This window comes from Schistocerca gregaria, chromosome 6, assembly GCF_023897955.1.
Source record: "Schistocerca gregaria isolate iqSchGreg1 chromosome 6, iqSchGreg1.2, whole genome shotgun sequence".
Classification (NCBI taxonomy): Eukaryota; Metazoa; Arthropoda; class Insecta; order Orthoptera; family Acrididae; genus Schistocerca; species Schistocerca gregaria.
This window is the reverse complement of record NC_064925.1, coordinates 125,176,500-125,196,727: the sequence shown is the minus strand read 5'-3', so window position 1 is coordinate 125,196,727 and position 20,228 is coordinate 125,176,500. Positions and strand designations below refer to the sequence as shown.

At 42.0% G+C, this 20,228-nt stretch overlaps 1 protein-coding gene across 3 annotated transcripts in view; it reads left to right on the top strand.

Annotated features, from left to right (window-relative positions):
• The window catches only part of LOC126278013 (facilitated trehalose transporter Tret1-2 homolog), a 172,404-nt gene that overhangs the window by 15,900 nt on the left and 136,276 nt on the right, over nt 1–20,228 (top strand). For all 3 annotated transcript variants that reach the window (XM_049977720.1, XM_049977719.1, XM_049977722.1), the window contains exon 2: nt 15,881–16,169. In XM_049977720.1, the coding sequence (XP_049833677.1) occupies nt 15,881–16,169 (289 nt within the window). The remainder of the gene's footprint in view (nt 1–15,880; nt 16,170–20,228) is intronic.

Below are 20,228 nucleotides of genomic sequence, written 5' to 3'. Positions count from 1 at the left end.
GCGCGCCCTGTTTGTGACTCCGCGAGTGCCGAAAGAAAGGCGACTGCAAGAGATTTCCTGAGGTTGCGGGAGTATAGAAAATGGATTAGTGGTATTCGGTGCAGGGAGAATATGACCAAAATGGTGACGGCCGTGTGTCACTGAGTATCCTATGTCGTAAGAGGAGAGATGTAATTAGAGTATTTGAAACAGCTTAGGGTGGAAATAAAGGAAAGGGGAGTGATTTAAGAGGCCGATGCTGCCAGCAGAGAGAAGTAAGCTTAATATTTAATAGTTTATCGTAGGAAGCTAGAATTAAATTGAAATTTACTAGATTGATACTGGTAGTGATTATCGTAGGAAGCTACAATTAGATTTAAATTTGCTAAAGTGATACTGATAGTGATTTTTGTTATGAGCAATTTAAACCGAAGAGATGGTTGACTAATGAACTAAAGGAGAGACTAATAATTGCAATAGAACTATTACAGAATGGAAGAGAATAAACTGAGAAAATGAAAAAAAGTATTAGCAGTAACTATAACTAAGCAATGGCTACAGCTAAAGACACAAAAAATAGTAAAAAGTTAATACAGTTACAAAAACAATTAGTTGAAGGTACAAATAATTAAAAAGTTAATACAATTACAAGACTATATCTGAGTATAGGGCTGTTAAAATTTGCAAATGGTGTTAAGTTTGACTTTTGGCTGGAGTAGGTTCACTTAATACTATTTAGTTCTGTCATGTTTGTGACTGTCTTCTTTCCACCTGCAGTCTTAATGATTACTCTGCCATCCTGAGTCCACACATTCTGAAGACCGAAATGGGATATGGCACTGTTTAAAATCTTTAGCCGCTCGTGTGTCAAATCTTCCCTTATTGTAAGCCCTGTCCTTGCTAACTTCTTCTTCTGGGTAAAGATCTCAGCCCTTTTTCGGTACGACACAAATTTAATTATTATTGGACGAGATTTGGTAGCACCTGGTAGTTTTCGTCCCACCCGGTGGCTCCTGTCAATGTCTGCCTTGGTCACTTCAACGCCTAATTTTTCACGCGCAACCTGTATAAGCAGGTTGTCCGTGTCTTCTTCTTTATTTTCTGCTACTCCAAACAGCCGTAGACTATTTCGCCTTTGGTACTGTTCTATCTCGTCTGTGGCGGCAGATAGTTTCACTTCCAACTCCCGTGCCTTTTTCTCGTATTCAGACACAGACTTTTTTAGTGCTGTAATTTCGGCAGTATTGGCCTCAACAGTTTCACGCATTTTGGCCAATACTGCTGCCGTTACAGTATCTGATATGGTGCCTGCTGTCAGATCGAGATTGTTTTTATCGCGAAGCGCAGCGTTTACCTCAGAGCGGACCAGGTCCGCTATACCGGGAGCCGCGGCCGCACCTTCCGCCAGGAGCAGGCCCGCCGCACCTGCTGCTTTCCCGCTGCTGGACGCGCTGCTGTTGACTCTTCTGTTTACCATTCTCTCGCAGATATTGGCGGAGCACAGAAAAAAATAGCACTACTGCACAGAACACTGTTGTTTACACGATTTCCACTTGTACTAGACAACACCTGCGAGAACACCTACGAATTCGACTAAATTTCGCGGGCCGAACTTAACACGTGTTACACTGCAGCCGCCATGTCACTAACAGTTCTCAATTTTCTGTAAGAACTGCGTTTCTTGTACAACGGCGGTTTAGTGGAGGACTTTATATTATCCATTATTTATATAATTGACCTGTGGTGCATTATCTTTCTTTTTCTATGTATGGAGAATGAAACACAGTTACATGTCTTTGTCTAACTTTAATAACTGCTGATCCACATCTGAGACACTTGATAAAAAATCTCATTATTTTTATTTTATTGCCCTCTGGTTATTGCAGGCGCTACTGATTCCAATTAAAGACAAATTCAGTGTTATTTTAGATCGCTTTTGGGACAAACTAATCGTTTGTTTTAATCAACTAGTTGTAAATTTCCTGCCTTAACTAAAAGACTCAAACCGTTAGTAGTCATAGCCTATTAAAAATGCACCGATATTACCTCGCTCAATTTGAATATCACTGTTTGAATAGACAGCAGAAAAGTGAAGCTCCCACTATTGGGCATCTTCAACAAATACTCTTTTCGGATTGCTGTCCTAGTGTACTGATTGTATTTCAGTCAACTCCATTGCATCTTACACGCTAATGGTATAAAACACTGTTCGTTGGGACGAATGACTTGGATGAGACGTTCACCTCAACAAACGTTCTTTAGGGAAGAAGTATGAGAAACTACGTCAGAATACGGGATGACGGTTGATGATGACGATGATGATTGGTTTGTGGGGGCGCTCAACAGCGCGGTCATCAGCGCCCATTCAAAGTCCCACTTTTTGCAAAGTCCAAATTTTTTCACAGTCCAATATAGTACCGTCACAAAAGTTCATGAAGGTGATGAAATGATGAGGACAACACAAACACCCAGTCCCTTGGCAGGGAAAACCCCCAATCCCGGGATGGCAGTGCAGAACATTATGTACAGAGTGTACATTTAGTCCAGGAACGCTTCCAATTATTTATTGCGCAAGAACAAAACATTGTACGGATATCATACATACGTCATTTTCAAGAGGAACACTGAAACTTCTTGTTTTTATTTATACCGCCACGCTGTAAGTTTGGTAATTTGCCGGCAGTCAGCGTTAGTCGTAAACATGGCGAATTCAGGTGCGGAGCGAGCTTTCTGTGTTTGGGATTCCGACAAAAACAAGTGTGCTACAGCTGTTCAACAGATATTTAGAACCAAGTACGGTAAGAAGCCACCAACAAGGAAGGCCATTTACCACTGGCACTACAAATTCGCTACGACGGGTTGCTTGTGCCCGACAAAGAGAAGCGGGCGTCTTAGTGTGAGTGAAGTGAATGTGGATCGCGTACGAGAGACAGCCATAAAGAGTCTAAAGAAATCAGTTCATCGGGCATCCCGTGAACTTGAAATAGCTCCAATGGCATTGTGGAAAGTCCTCTGACGGAAGCTGTCTATTAAACTACTCAAATTGGAGTTAGTGCAGAAGCTCAATGACGACAACAAAGACAAGTGTTTTGAGTTCTGTTCACACTTGCAACAATTGAATCAGGATGGGGATGGACTTGTTGATCGCTTAATTTTTAGCAACGAAGCTACTCTTGACACTAAATGGAAAGTGAAGAGGCATAATTGTCGAATCTGTGATACAAAGCAGCCACACGTATGCACTGAATTTTAGCGTGATTCGCCAAAGGTAAATGTTTATTGTGCCTTGTCACGTAAAAAATTGTACGGGCCATTCTTCTTCACCGAGAGCACTGCACAGGGTATTCCTACTTGGACATGTTGCAGCCATGACTGATGCCTCAAATGCAATCGGACTCTCCGTTTATCTTTCAGAAGGATGGGACCCCACCACATTTTCATTGTGAAGTTCGTGGGTACATGAACACGAAGCTGCCGCATCGATGGATCGGACGTGCTACAGAAGGGGTCAGGTGTATCATGAAAGAGCCTCCTCGATCATCAGATCTCACTCCGTGTGACTTTTTTCTGTGGGGACACATTAACGATCTGGTGTATGAACTGCCTCTATCACGTGATGCAGCAGAGCCCGTGAGAGAATAGGGGAAGCGACTGCCACAGTCGACGATGCCATGCTGGGAAGGGTATGGCAAGAATTCATATTACCGTACTGACGTCTGCCGAGTCACTCATGGTTCGTATATCGAATGGTTGTAAAAAAAACTTTTGGAGTTTCCCTTTAAAATGCAATATGTATGACATCTGTACAATGTTTGGTTGTTGTGCAGTAAATAATTGAAAGTGTTCCCAGACTTTATCTACGCCCTGTATATAATCGAACGTTCTCAAGAAAAAAAGCGAAAAGGCAAGTACGTAGATTCTACTGAAACATAATCAAAAATAGGGCCACTGGTTATTTCACAGTGTACTAACTGCTGACGAACGGAAGTTATACACTTTTCAACATCTCATGTACATGAGCTTCATTAGGAAGGTGTCACTAATGCGATAGAGAGGGAACAGAAGATTGACAGACTGCAGTGTGTAAATGCCATCACAACGAAAGAATGATGAAGAATTTATTGCCTCAGGCGGGATACATTACCCGAGCCATATAAATCAGTTGCCGAACGTTCGAGTTACATTGCCGTGTAAGATCCGGCTCATTCAATGCGCCCTGAAATACACTCCTGGAAATGGAAAAAAGAACACATTGACACCGGTGTGTCAGACCCACCATACTTGCCCCGGACACTGCGAGAGGGCTGTACAAGCAATGATCACATGCACGGCACAGCGGACACACCAGGAACCGCGGTATTGGCCTTCGAATGGCGCTAGCTGCGCAGCATTTGTGCACCGCCGCCGTCAGTGTCAGCCAGTTTGCCGTAGCATACGGAGCTCCATCGCAGTCTTTAACACTGGTAGCATGCCGCGACAGCGTGGACGTGAACCGTATGTTCAGTTGACGGACTTTGAGCGAGGGCGTATAGTGGGCATGCGGGAGGCCGGGTGGACGTACCGCCGAATTGCTCAACACGTGGGGCGTGAGGTCTCCACAGTACGTCGATGTTGTCGCCAGTGGTCGGCGGAAAGTGCACGTGCCCGTCGACCTGGGACCGGACCGCAGCAACGCACGGATGCACGCCAAGACCATAGGATCCTACGCAGTGCCATAGGGGACCGCACCGCCACTTCCCAGCAAATTAGGGACACTGTTGCTCCTGGGGTATTGGCGCGAACCATTCGCAACCTTCTCCATGAAGCTGGGCTACGGTCCCGCACACCGTTAGGCCGTCTTCCGCTCACGCCCCAACATCGTGCAGCCTGCCTCCAGTGGTGTCGCGACAGGCGTGAATGGAGGGACGAATGGAGACGTGTCGTCTTCAGCGATGAGAGTCGCTTCTGCCTTGGTGCCAATGATGGTCGTATGCGTGTTTGGCGCCGTGCAGGTGAGCGCCACAATCAGGACTGCATACGGCCGAGGCACACAGGGCCAACACGCGGCATCATGGTGTGGGGAGCGATCTCCTACACTGGCCGTACACCTCTGGTGATCGTCGAGGGGACACTGAATAGTGCACGGTACATCCAAACCGTCATTGAACCCATCGTTCTACCATTCCTAGACCGGCAAGGGAACTTGCTGTTCCAACAGGACAATGCACGTCCACATGTATCCCGTGCCACCCAACGTGCTCTAGAAGGTGTAAGTCAACTACCCTGGCCAGCAAGATCTCCGGATCTGTCCCCCATTGAGCATGTTTGGGACTGGATGAGGCGTCGTCTCATGCGGTCTGCACGTCCAGCATGAACGCTGGTCAAACTGAGGCGCCAGGTGGAAATGGCATGGCAAGCCGTTCCACAGGACTACATCCAGCATCTCTACGATCGTCTCCATGGGAGAATAGCAGCCTGCATTGCTGCGAAAGGTGGATATACACTGTACTAGTGCCGACATTGTGCAAGCTCTGTTGCCTGTGTCTATGTGCCTGTGGTTCTGTCATTGTGATCATGTGATGTATCTGACCCCAGGAATGTGTCAATAAAGTTTCGCCTTCCTGGGACAATGAATTCACGGTGTTCTTATTTCAATTTCCAGGAGTGTATTATGACCGTACTTGAGTACTGTAACCAAAAAACTGGCCTGTTCATATTTCCCTTCCAATGACCTCTTGATAGTCTATTATGTCTCAGGTCATTCGCGCTTTCTTCCTTTAATTACTCTTCTTATGTCTTCACCACATTTCTTTTATTTCCAAAGGCACCTTACGCGTTTCGACTTTCCACCTTTTCAAAGGTAGTGTTATGTCAAATGGTTCAAATGGCTCTGAGCATTATGCGACTTAACTTCTGAGGTCATCAGTCACCTAGAACTTAGAACTAATTAAACCTAACTAACCTAAGGACACCACACACATCCATGCCCGATGCAGGATTCGAACCTGCGACCGTAACGGTCGCTCGGCTCCAGACTGGAGCGCCCAGAACCACACGGCTACTCAGGCCGGCTAATGTTATGTCAGTCGTATAAAACTGCTCATTAAATACACTGTATCACATCAACATTTCCAATCACGAAACAAGCGCGAAGTAGTTGAAAATGTTGACGTGATACAGTGTATGTAATGAGCAATTATTTTGATTGACATAACACTGCCTGTAGAAATAACGGCAGTCGAAACGCGCAAGATGTTTTTGAAAATAAAAATGTGTGGTCACGACACAAGGAAAGTTATTCAAATACATCCAAAGAGGCGCTTCATCTCACAGCATTTTCATGCGAATTGCAGCTTTCTTCCTATGTAACTGATGTTCACAGGATTTTCTTGTACAGGAAAAATTGTTTTAAGAGATAATGCTATACTTAATTTTGATGGTATTACATATGTACATAACAGCTTTTGTTTATTGTTTATTTTATTTCATTTATTTATTTTTGTACAAGGCAAGATCCTCAGTGTGTTTCGTCAGTTAGAATATGATACCAGTAGGCTGTAATATGTGTATTATCTGTGCGATTAGCCAATTTTAGCAATGGGTAATTTTCACACACATCTTTTAAGCTTTCCGCTGCACCATTAAAACTGCCTATATGAACAGATAATACAGATTACAGCCCACTTGTGCCATGTTTTCATTCCCAAAACTTAACAATTGCAACCATAAAAGTAAATGAGGATGGAATAGTGAAACACTATCAGAAGTTTCATAATGGAGAATCCCCCAAGCATTTTGAAGGCACCCTTTAAATCCAGTTTTGGATGTGGGGTAGAAGAAGTTAGCCCTCTTCTGGCATTTGAATAGTGACACATTCCACGTCATTGGAAAAGTCATTGATCATTTTTCTATCTTTACGAATAGTTGCACTATATATGCACTGTGCTCACTGGCTTCCTTTTGTCCCAGAATATAATTTGTGCTCACTTAATGAAGATTTTCTGATGGTCATACAATTCCTCACAGATGTCATCCTTAAGCAAAACCGTCATTCACTCTACAGAAACCAAAGTAACACAAATCATAATGTACTGCAATGATTACAATATAACTGCTAGTGATGCCTTATCCATAAACGTGAAAAGTGCTTCTGGGATGAAATTTTAAATTTTCAGGCAGCTAAGGACATAGAGAAACCAAAGTAAGTGGGAGGTGAACATGGAACAGAGTTTCTACGCAGAGCCTCATATTTGACGGATTTGGCTCATAGTTTAGTTCCCGGTTGTTTCACAAAAATGACGCCTATTCCTATCAAACAATGGTGTGTAATTAATATATGTGGTGCAATTGATAGAACACACCACTATATTAAATTCTGCAGCAATATTTTATTCACTGAACAATGGTAATTGTAGTTTAATTTCATGAGACTGCTGAAAATGGTTACTAACACTTCCAACATAGGCCTCGTGACCATGAACTTGTCTGCTGATACTATAGTTCATCCGTTTTTACTTAGCTAAAAAAAATTTGTGCCACTTAAACACAGGAGAACCTGAACGACAAATATACATTGAGACTACACACCTATTTCTTGAGATCACCGTGGAATAACGAAAAACTGTTCAGAAATTGAAATGTGGAAAGGTTACTGTTTTACATTAAATGAATCTGACGAAATAATCTGAAATTTTCTGGGTGAATCAAAATTCATAGCATTCAAAAGAATTTCCGTGTTAAAATCGCTCCTACGTGGTGAACAAATGTTAAGTATATGCCACTGAAAGTCTCTTCGAGTCATTTCAGTCACTTACTTTGGTAACTCGAAGTCCTGATGGAGAGTGTCCATCACCCACTACTATCAACATCACAATCCCAGTAGGACGCGACGTGCTATGTCACTACTCGGCGCAACTATGCCATTGTGAGAAAAATTTATTGTTGGGCCGAAAATCAAACTTCCTCCACTTTGGTACTAACGAAATGGTTTAACGGAAGCTCAATATCCTTACCTTGACTCTCCAGGTGAGGATCAATAAGTGATCAGATCTATACCACCATCTTCGTAACAGTCTGATGTCTTTAGATGTGTTCACAATTCGTCCTACTGAACTGGAAACATTGATCACTGCTAGTCTCCACATAATCCCCAACTAAAGCCCCGCAATTTCATCAAAAATCTCAACGAAGACATAGTTCCAAGAAGCAAGTCAAAGGTTGAATTCTATTCATAACACAAGCTTCTAAATCTCCACATAGTTCACTCCTGAAACCACAATTTCCAATCAGCTATCAATGCCGGTAGCTGCCACCTAGAGGTCTCGCATATCTACGCCTGGTGCCAAAATTTACCTTCAGAATTCGAAAACTACTTATATAATCTCACATCCATCTGCAAAATATTGAGATCTTGCAGTATTTTCGCTTCAGAAAGATTGCTTGACCAATTCCTACAGATCCCAAATGTATGTCTTTGGAAACTACTATGCTATCAAAATTAATTACCACCTCATGCATTACTCTGGATGCTAGGGCATCTCTTTATAATCCTTTAATCTGTGTGGGGAAGATACAATGCTTCTATTATTCCAGCTGCACTGTGACCGACAAAGAGCTGATATTGACGAATTAATAATAGAAATATAGTAATAATTTTTGGAAGTTGTGACACTGGAGCAGAAGGCTGCTGATTATGAAATGCTGTTTGTTTGTTCTGAAACAAATGCAGCATGGACTTTAGAGACGTTCTTATGATTTTGTTGCTGACTTTCGAAGTGACTGCTATCAGCTGCGTTACGGAAGGAAGAAAAAACTGGCATGAAGTAAATCAGCACTCCAGCGAGTTTCGAATCTATGCCGATAGCTGTATTAACTGTTGACATGGCACACATCTAGTAATACGACGCTGATGCGAATACTCTCGTTGTGATAAGATACTGCAGTGCCTGTGATATTCCGTATTACGGTGCAAAGTTGCTTCGGACTGCAATATCATATTTGTCAGCCGACACCGGGCAAGCGACTTTCAAGTATAACGTCGCTCTTGTATGGGAATATACATAACTGATGTACGCGTAGAAGTTGTAACCACATGGTTGACGACATATGGGAGTTTGAATGTGGCCATGAGTCGTCATCGGCTAGTCATAAGGTAATATGACCGCTCGCAAGAAGAGAGAAATTCGTGTCCGAGCTCCAGCCCGGCACAAATTTTCATCGTCGTCATTCAATTACACCAACTATAGAAGTCCAGAATCGCAATTGTGAATACATTTCATGTAATCTCTCATTGCTGTTGCTGCAGCTGTCAAAGAGAGAGGCAAACGTTTCGTTCAGCGAAAGACAAGAGGAACGGTCATTTATATGTTGAATTGTAAAGGTCATTTATATGCTGAATTGCCTTCCAGCAGTCCTAAACTTTAAATTTTTACCTCACTGTCATACGTTAGGTAAGAATCATTCACAATATTTCATCAAAATGGTAATAAAATATAAATTCAATTTAGAACAACAATTCTGTGTCACTGTAGGAAGTAAATTGACAGTCACAGAATTGTCAAACATCTTTGTGATGTAGCCAGTTTCAGCTACTTCAGCAGCAGCGTCAGTTTTTGGGAAGGTCTCCGAACATCTAGCAGTTGTCCAGCTATCTGAACCACACACCAGCAATCTATCGTATTTTCTGAGATAAGCTTTTCAGGACATCGCATCATGATGTGCCACAAGATTGTTATTATAGAACCTACTGGAAACGCTGCAAGAAGCACAGCTCTTCATGCTTCTATCCAACAGTCTGTTTCCAATAATGCATTCCTGCTGCTTGCAATTTTTTTACGGACTTGCTGGCATTGGAGTTTTCAGCAGAGTAGGCATAACATTGTTTTATGTTTCCAGTAGGCCATACGCTAGCAATGCGGTACCACATCATGCTACAGAATACTAAAATGTTTAATGTCACTATAAACGTAAAAATTCATATGGTACTGAGCGAGATGGCGCAGTGGCTAGCACAATGGACTCTCATTCGGGAGGGCGACGGTTCAATACCACGTCCGGCCATCCTCATTTAGGTTTTCCGTGATTCCCCTAAATCGCTCCTGAAAATAACGGGATGGTTCCTTTGAAATGGCAAGGCCGACGGCTGCCCAATCCAACCCAACATGTGGCGCATTCTGCTGGAAAAAAACGCATTGTCAACAAGTTCTTGAAGTGATGTGAACGCGTGACTGGAAACAGAATGTGGATAGAAGTTTGGAGAGCTGCCTGTATTCCGTATTATCTGAAACCTTTTTCGGGTACGAGCATTAATCGGAAACTTTGGGCTTGGTTAATCGTGTACCATCAGGACGACCAAAACTGGTGGGATGAGATCTTGGAGTGGTTGACACATGTCTTCAGTAGTTCAAACATGGCACACAAGAGTCATGTAAGGACACTCCAGCAAAATTATTATTTGTCTTTCAGCCAAAATCGTCCCTTCGTCCCTGACTAGCCACAGTCCACTGATGAATTACTATCCAACAGGGCAACTCCTGAACACATTCATGAGAAGTAGGGTTGGGCCAGAAGAAACACTCAAGCAGCCAATAGGCAGGAAGCTAAACACTGTAATAAGGGACTTGATCGAATAGCTTATCATAGGGCACAAATTCACAAGAGAAATTTTGACCGAATTGTTAGTGTGGGGGCGAAGTTGATTGGGAAGCTCTTACCACAGTTTTTGGGGTCTTACCAAAATCTTAAATTTGTTGCTCCTGGAATTGTTCTCTTAAGGGAGGTCACAACATCAAGGGAATGTTATATTTCTCACTTAAACTTGGTTATGGCATGGCTGATGCGTAATTTTGGTTTTTATATTTATTGTGCTTTCCTCTGGGACTTTTATAAAATGCGTATATCCCTAAGAGGCGAAACCAAACTGCGGTGCATATTTGGTTCGGATCAGACATTCCTTCTTCAAAGCATGAAGCAGGGCATTCTTTGGCCTTCTAAGTGGGTGGCACAATGGTTGCAGCAGTTTCCTCACCCTGCCAGAAAGGGGTGGTTTTTGGAGCAGAGATGCACAAGCACCAATCTGAATCAATTAGCTAGTGTCCACTGTGTGCGGAAGTCAATTTGTTGGTGATCGATGGAATATCCTCAGTTTGAAGTATGTGCCTGTGGAGTCGATTGAGGATTAATGGCAGATGATATGAGAGAGTCTGGCACCAGGCACTGAAGCCACCCATTCACAGCTCTACCTGTAGGCCAACGCACCCTGCAGAGCAGGTCTGCCGCAACACATCCGCCTTTGTGTTTACGATCATGGACCCTACCATCTGGATGCATCAGCTCCACTGATCGGCTCCACTGGCACAATGCTACCTGCTAGCCCAAACTGCTACCTGCCGCTCTACACTTCACCCTTTTCCCTTCCGATTTTGACATGCTGATAACTGCCACAAACTGGGCGCAGCTAAGGTCCACCAAACAGTTGCATTGTGCCCACAGTCAGCTGGGTAATTGATAGACTGGAAAACCAGTCCAAGTTGCAAATTTTTACTTTTATTCATTTGATGACCAGTTTTTGCCCAAATTAATCACAAAATGAATAAAAAGTAAAAATTTGCATCTCGGACTTGTTTTTCGTTCAATTGACTGACAGAAGTTGCTGACCCAAGCTAAACCAGCATGCTGAAAGTTCGTCTGTTCCGTGATGCCAGTTATGCATTCCTTTCACGTTAAGCACTTGGAGAACGAGGTGGCCAGTTTTGTTCTGATATTCAAGAAGGCTGCGTCTGGAATGTACGGATGTGACAGTGTCTAGTGCTGTGTGCCTTGTACACAAGACTGCTCAAGGACACTCCCATGTGAGGCTCTTATGTCTTGCAATGTGCAACTGACAGTTCCTTGATGCCATTTATTCACTCCTTTTTGACCAAGTGCTTGGTAAAATATTTTTTCTGAAGGTGTCAAACTTCGATCAAGTAACACACTACAGTTCCTGTTTAATGTTCGGCTATGTTGATTTGTTGTATGAGCTTACTATCTGATACTATTCTATTAGGTCAAATGACACCTAGTGTATTTGCAGTCTTGCAAGAACATTGTCTTACCCCAGGATTGTGTGTTTACCATATTTTCATGCTTCTTGAAGTATTCTATGTACTTTAAATTTTAGTTTCGATTGTCTATATTGTGTCTTACATCAGGCTTTTAGTGTTCACTTGTTAATGTATTCTGTAATTGATGGCTTGTAGTATTTTCAACGAGAATTTAATTATGGATTATGAGATTTTCCAATATATCATGTCAGAAAGAATAGACACCACATGGAATCTGCAGCTGTGATACATATTGTGTAAAGTACGTAAACTGAAGATAGATGTGGGAGAAGGTAAAGGAGGGGGACTACTGCTGTCATGTGCATTTTGTTCTTTAGATGGAATCAGCAGCATTGAGTGAAAATGTGTGACTGACTGGGATCTGAACTTGGGATCTCCTGCTTATTAGCCAGCTGTATTAACCACAGTCAACCACTGCAACATGCAGATACAATGTGCATCGCAATTGGGCAGAGCATCTCAGCACACCTCTCGGTCAATCCATATTCCCACCTAGTGCCATTTATCCACAATACGTGTCCATGTATTCCATGCTCGCTACTTCGGGAGGTCGAATGTAATTGTACATCGACATTGAACGTGGTGGATTCATTGCACATGTACATCGACATTGAACGTGGTGGATTCATTGCCCAGTGAGGCAAATTAATTATATGAATGTGTGATGTCTGTTCTTTCACTCATTAACAGTCCCTTTCATTTCCTTTCCTTTCTAACCCCACCTACAGTGAACATGCACACTTACGTTCGACCTTCTGCATCTCAAAGTAGCAGGCATGAAGGACAAGCAGAGTGACAGGTGGGGCTACGGAGGAATGTGGGACGAATGAGAGACGTGCCGAGATAATCTGTTCAGTTGTGATAAACGTTGAGTCTAAGAGGTCCAGTGGTTAACGAAACTAGCTAGTAAGCAGAAGATCCCGAGTTCGGACCACAGTCTGGCACGCATTTGCAGTCGTTGTCACTGATCCTGCATGAAAGTCCCAGTAGGAGGAAAGGGCTGGTTCTGTCACTTGGGTCAGTTATCCAAAACCGGCACTTTCCTCCTCTTATACTGCAAATTTCAGGGTTAACTCACTTATTTTCATTTTAATAATGCCTATTGTATTAAAAATTTCTTAGAAAAATTAACAAAAATGAATATTTTTCTTGTCTTGCTCACTTAATGTAAGAACATTTTCTTTTCTCATAAAAGGTAAATGTAAGGAAAAAAGTAAAATGTTTTTATAAAAGGTGCATGTAAGGAAAAAAGTAAATGAATTATGGTTAATGCAGAATGAATGATTTTTTTAATTTACTGGCGTATCGTTTCGGCATATTTTTATATAAATATTATGTATAAGGTTGCTATACTGCCTCAGAAGTTTGGTATTGTCCACTTAAAGATTATAAATTTTAACAGGAAAATATAAAGCTTTTATCAGATTCAGAGAGTAAATTACAGATCATGAAATTCTTTATTTTTATTTTTAAGTTTTTTCAATACTTTATATCTCAATTCCATCTGCCCTTCTTCAGCCATTTGAAAATCCCATTCACTAACTTAGAATACCTATCTTAAGATAATCTTAATCTCATTATCAATCTCCACACAACTTTTTTCTCCAAATTTAGCATTCAAATGTTCATAAATGGTTCAAACAGCTCTAAGTACTATGGGACTTAACATCTGAGGTCATCAGTCCCCTAGACATAGAACTACTTTAACCTAAGTAATCTAACGACATCTCACACATCCATGCCCGAGGCAAAATTCGAACCTGTGACTGTAGCAGTAGCGTGGCTCTGGACTGAAGGGCCTAGAACCGCTCAGCCACAGAGGCTGGCAAATATTCACAACCACTAATGTTACACAAAACATTTATCTCTAACTCACTTATTTTTTTACTCTGTTTCGAAACATTTGCATTGTCGAGCTTCTTGATTAGTGTCTCCATTTATATTAAAAACGTATTAGATTTTTTCAATGTGTAATGTCTGTATGGTAATGTATCTATTTTATTTTCCATAACATATATTTTGACATCATGACTACTTAAGTCTTTTATTTGATTTGACTAAATTCCATCTTTTTCACTTGAAATCAAATTATCAAATTCGTAGTTGCGTATTGTTCTCTATTCTTAAACAAGCAATCTTTATAATCTTCTAAGGTTATTTTATTTTTAACAACAGATTCCTTAACACCTTATCATCAACTTTATAAGCATACGTTTTTACTCTGAAGCCGCGGAATTCTTCCATTACTTTTCCATTGCATTCGTCTTTCCTTTTTTCTTACACTTTCTTGTTTACTTGTGGAATAGCATGAATATTATCTGTTGGGTAACCACCTGTATCAATGTAATCAATCGTCGATTTCATGTCTTTATAGAAATATTAAGTTTTTATATTGTAGATATAGCTCTCCGTATTTTGATAATATAACTCAATATTTTCTTCATATTCCTGTTTCATTATTCTATTAGATAAATTGTGTACACTCATACCAACGTAGTGCGGTTTATTAAATGTGGTTTTTTCTTATTGGTATGACTGGCAAGAAGATCTTCATTAAATATCGTACTTCCTGTACAGTTTAGCTTAGCTATTAATTTATCGCACCTTTGTCCATCTGACACTAATTTTATATCCACTCTGTTTGTTATACTTCCCATTGTCTTCCCAAAAACAGATTCACTAAATTGTAGAAATTTTATTCAAAATAATACTTCGATTGCATTCTCATTTGAGTATTCAAACCTATATATTTCTTCAACCAATCAGATTGTGAAAATTTTAAGAGTTTATGTATTTTTGTTATTTTCATTCCTAGAGACAGATACTGTTTAAGATTTTTATAGTGAAGTACTATTTTATTTTCAGGAGAACATGGTAAATCTTTTTGTAAATTACGTAATTCTTTTGGATATTCTAGATCTACTTCGAAAATATAGCCACAAAATTATTTGGTTCACCCCATTCATATAGGTAAGAAGATCACTTCACTTTACTTTCAGCTACCGAGTTTTGACTACTTTTTAAATGTTCTATTTTTTAACCATTTTTTAATTCTAGCTACTTTTAATCATATGTTAAGTTTTTTTTCCGCCATAAATGGAAGCTGAAAATAAAATGTGCGCCAGAAACAAAATGAAATATTCTATAAGAGAACTTTTCGGAAATAAACCAATAAACGAAAGATTTTTTTCTTAAGTGCACCTTTTATAAAAGGAAGAAATATTTTTTAAGTTACGTTCACCTTTTGTGAGAAAAAAATTATAATAAGTGAACGTGATTTAAAATAAAATATTCTTTTAAATTTTGTAAGTAATTTATAATTGGACTATAGTAGGAGGAAAGGACGCCAGGAGTGAGCCAAGTGAGCTAGAACTAGCGCTTTCTTCTTACTGGTCCCGATGCAGCTGCCTTCAATAGTCCCTTCTCTTTCCTATCTTAAATCTCCCAATCAATTTAATTAATAGTTAGTAAGTGTGTTTGTTCAGTAACAGAGCTGTGAATAAATGGTGTAACAGTTAACTCATAGTTACATCTTCACAACCACCAGCCACTTCCACTCCACAGCCTAAGATGCTGCTTAAATTTTCTCCAAGCCATCCTAATACCGGATTCCTCATGGCCGCCACATCGGATCTCATTTCTTCTTCTGTCACGTCAACAGACAGTTCTTCGCCTTTGTAGAGATTAACTGTACACTTATCAACTATCCGCCCTCTCCTCTGCTTCTAACATTAGAATTCCTCTTGCACTCTAATTGTCTATGATTTTACTTTCAATTTCAAGGAAGCGTCTGTTGACTGTACTCTGTGCCTGCTCAGTGAACCTGAACATGTTCGCCTCGGGCTCAGCCATTGCGTGGCCGGCGATGGCGCTGCCGCAACTGGTATCTGCAGAGAGCGGCCTCAGAGACCGGCCTCTGACGGCGGATGAGGCATCCTGGGTGGCGTCTCTCCTGCTATTCAGCGCGCTCGTCGTCATTCCCCTGTTTGCGGTTGTCAGCGCACACCTGGGTCGCAAAACGCTCGGATACGTCATAATTACACCGTTGCTGGCTAGCCTGATCATCCAGATGTTCTCTGTTTCGATCGAAGCTCTCTACATTGCAAGGTAAGAGTGATAGTCTTTCGAGACAGTGTTCACTGTACTACGACAACGTACTTCTTTTGGGGGTGGGAAGATCATCAGTGTTTTCTTTCGATGCAGCCGCAGTCCACTAAAACTTGCTCTCTGTGTCACTCTCTTCATCTCCGCATAACACGTACACACTCAAAAATCTTGTGCGCATATTCCACCTATGGTTTAGGGGTAGCGTCTTTGACTAATCATTTAAACGTTCTGGGTCCTCGGTTAGAACCTCTCTACTGCTTATATGTGGAATAAAAACCATCAGTAATGACGGCCGAGGACTTCCTGCATAAGAAGACAACCTCTTACTACCAAAGGCCTTGTCAAAGATGGTGGAGGAGCGGGCAAAGGTTTCGGGCACTCTCTTGCCCTTAGGATGGAAACTGCCTAAAAAGCCAATGAGAATGCAGAAGCCAACGGAAACCATTGCATTAAAGAGAAAAAAAATGTGATGTGCATCCACAGAACGTGTGCCCTGTACTTGAAGAGGCAAAAGCGTTGAGATGATCTTTCCATTAGCAAAATATTCGGGGGAAGTCCCTCATTCGCGTTTCCTACAGAGGACTGCGAAGAAGGAGGTGATCACGAGAAAAACAGTGAATAAGCAACGAAAGGGTAGTTGTACAAATTCGGGCCTGGAATGTCAAAGATTGAACGTGACAGGGAAGCTAGGAAATTTTAATAGGGAAACGCAATTGCTCAAACTAGGTATAGTGGCGATCAGTGAAGTGAAATGGAAATGAGTCAATGAATTCTGGTCAGACAGGGCTAGCATAATATAAAGAACAGCAGAAAATGCTATAACGGAAGTAGGATTCGATATGAATAGGAAGGGAGGGCAGAGACTGGCTTACTGTGAACAGTTCAGTGATAAAGTTGTCCACAAATGGCTCTGAGCACTATGGGACTTAACATCTGTGGTCTTCAGTTCCGTAGAACTTAGAACTACTGAAACCTAACTAACCTAAGACATCACACACATCCATGACCGAGGCAGGATTCGAACCTGCGACCCCAGCAGTCGCGCGGTTCCGGACTGAGCGCCTAGAACAGCTGGACCACCGCTGCCGGCTGTCCACATCAGAATCGACAGTAGACCAACACCAACAATAATAGTTTATGTGTACATGCCGACGTCCCAAGAGAAAGTAGGGATGAATAGTCATAGAGACTGGAATGTGGTTGCAGGGGAAGAAGAAGGGGTTATGGGATAATACAGGCTTGGTAGCATAAGTAAGAGAGGAGAAAGACTGAGTTCTGCAATAAATTTCAGCTAATAAGAGCGAATACTCTGCTGAAGAATCACAAGATATTTGGAAAAGGTCGGCGGATACGGGAAGATTCCAGTCAGATTTCATAATGATCAGCCAGAGAATCCCAAGTCGGATATTGGATTGTAAGGCTTAGCCAGGAGCAGACATAGCTGAGATCGCAATTTGGTAATGAAGAGTAATTAATATAAAGGGAAATTCAGCAATACAAGTCTGCTATGAATTAAATAGTTAGGCCGTGCAGGAACGCTACGGCGAAATGATTGCATGAAAAATGTAAGGAAACGTCAGAGGAATGATTGTCAGAGGAACGGACTCAGCATCAACAGAAGTCAAAATTCTGAGAAAATTAGTGGAAAGCTATAGGAAATGACGGGTAATACACAATATCTACAAGAACCAAGACGAACAATAAGAGTGAGAGACCGAGAACGAAGTGCTCGATTAAAAAGAATGCAAGAAAATTATGTAATCTTTCGCTCCTACTGGCCTATCTACACATAAAATAAGCAACGAGGGAAAAAAAGAAAACGTGCAAGGGTGGAATTAAACTTCAAGGTGAAAGGACATCAATAATAAGATTCGCGGATGAGATTGCTATCCTCAGTGAAAGCGAAGAAGAAGTAAAAGATGTGCTGAATGGAATAAACAGAGTTTAGATGAGAGTAAATTGAAGAAAACCAAACTAATGAAAAGTAGCAGAAATGAGAACAGGGATAAACTTAACATCAGGTTTAGTGATTACCAAATAGATCAAATTAAGGAATTCTGCTATCTTAGCAACAAAATAACCCGTGATGAACAGAGAAATGAGGACATAAAACGCAGACTAGGATTGACAGAGAGGACATTCCTGACTAAGACAAGTCTACTAGTATTATAGACAGGCCTTCATTTGAGTAAGAAATTTCTGAGTGTGTACGCTTGCAGCACAATATTGTATGTTTGTGAAAGATGGATTGCTGGTAAACCGGAACTGAAGAAAATAGAAGCATTTGAGATGTGATATTACAGAAAAATGTTTGAAAATTAGGTGGACTCATAAGGTAAGGAATGAGGTGGTTCTCTGCAGAATAGCCAAGCAAAAGAATATATGGGAAACACCGACAAGAGGAACGGAAAGAATGATAACACATCCGTTAAGACATCAGCGAGTAACTTCCATGGTAATAGAGAGAGCTATAGAGTAAAAACTGTAGAGGAAGACACATGCTGGAATACATCTCGCAAATACACTGGTGTCTAAAATTAAAGAAACAAAAGGAAATTTTGCGGCACCTCTGGCAGCAATAGGCGTCTTCTCTGGCGTCTTCTTTGTGCCATACAGTACCATCTGTGACTGTGTACACATCGATCGTGAATGTCGAACTACCAAGCACACAATACGCGTTTGCTAGGTTCCCTGACGTCATCGCTGACTTGATTGTCCAAGCAGGACACACTTATACGGTTATCTGTTGACAGTTTGAATGATTATACCGTGATTTAGACACAATAGGGGAAATAGCGGTTTGTTGCTTTGATTTTGGACACCTATGTAATTGAGGACGTAGTCTATAATTGGTACTCTGACAAGAGTGGGGGGCGCATCAAGAACGACGAAAAAAGAAATGGTCGGATCGTATCCTATCGCGATTGCGGTTTATCGTATGGCGACATTGACGCTCGCGTTGGTCGAGATCCAATGACTGTTAGCGGAATATGGAATCGGTGGGTTGAGGAGAGTAATACGGAATGCCTTGATGGATCCTAACGGCCTGGTATCATAGCAGTCGAGATGACAGGCATCTTATCCGTATGGCTGTAACGGATCGCGCAGCCACGTCTCAATCCCTGCACGAAATGTTCGACGACGTTTGCAGCGGCAACGACAATCAGCTCGGAGACCATTGCTGCGGTTACCCTTGACGCTCCATCACAGACAGGAGCACCTGCGACGGTGTACTCAACGACGAACGCGTGAATGCAAAACGTCATTTTTCGAATGAATCCACGTTCTGTTTACAGCATCATGATGGTCGCATCCGTGTTTGGCAACATCGCGGTGAACATACATTGAAAGGGCGTATTCGTCATCGCCATACTGGTCTAGTGGTAACCTGCGATCAGAAAGGCCTTCATACAATGTGGCAAGGAAGCAGCAGCATGGCATCGAGACACCACAAATTTTTACTACGCCGTCCTCCGTGAGCTCGATGCGCTCCCCCCATCACCTGACACCCATAGGGAACGACAACGTACCAAAGCTCGTCTCCTCTCTCTTCAACGCGCACGACTGCATGGTGTCGTGGTGCGTTCCCGGCGACAAGACCTCCTCCACGACGAAACCCCATCCACAATCCATGCCACATCCGACCATAGTCGTCGACGTCGACTCTTCGTCTCCCACATCAAGACCTCCGATGGTGTTCACCACACAACACAGGCGGAGGTGGTGTCTGCCTTTGCTGAACATTATCGCCAATTTTATGATGATGAACAGATGGCGACGCCCATTCCTGATGATCTCCGTCCTTCCCCTGACCGGACCCTCACCGTAGCGGAGTCAACGTCCATGATGTCTGCAATCACTGCAGAAGAGGTTGTAGATGCGATCAACAGAGGGGCCAAGAACAAATCACCAGGACCAGATGGTCTCCCAGTGGAGTTTTACCGGGCGTTCACCACGTTGATGCTTCCTCGCTGGACGGAAATGATTCAGGAACTCTTTACTCCATCCTTCCCAATTCCACCTGAATTCGTCACTGGCATTCTTCTACCTGTGCCTAAA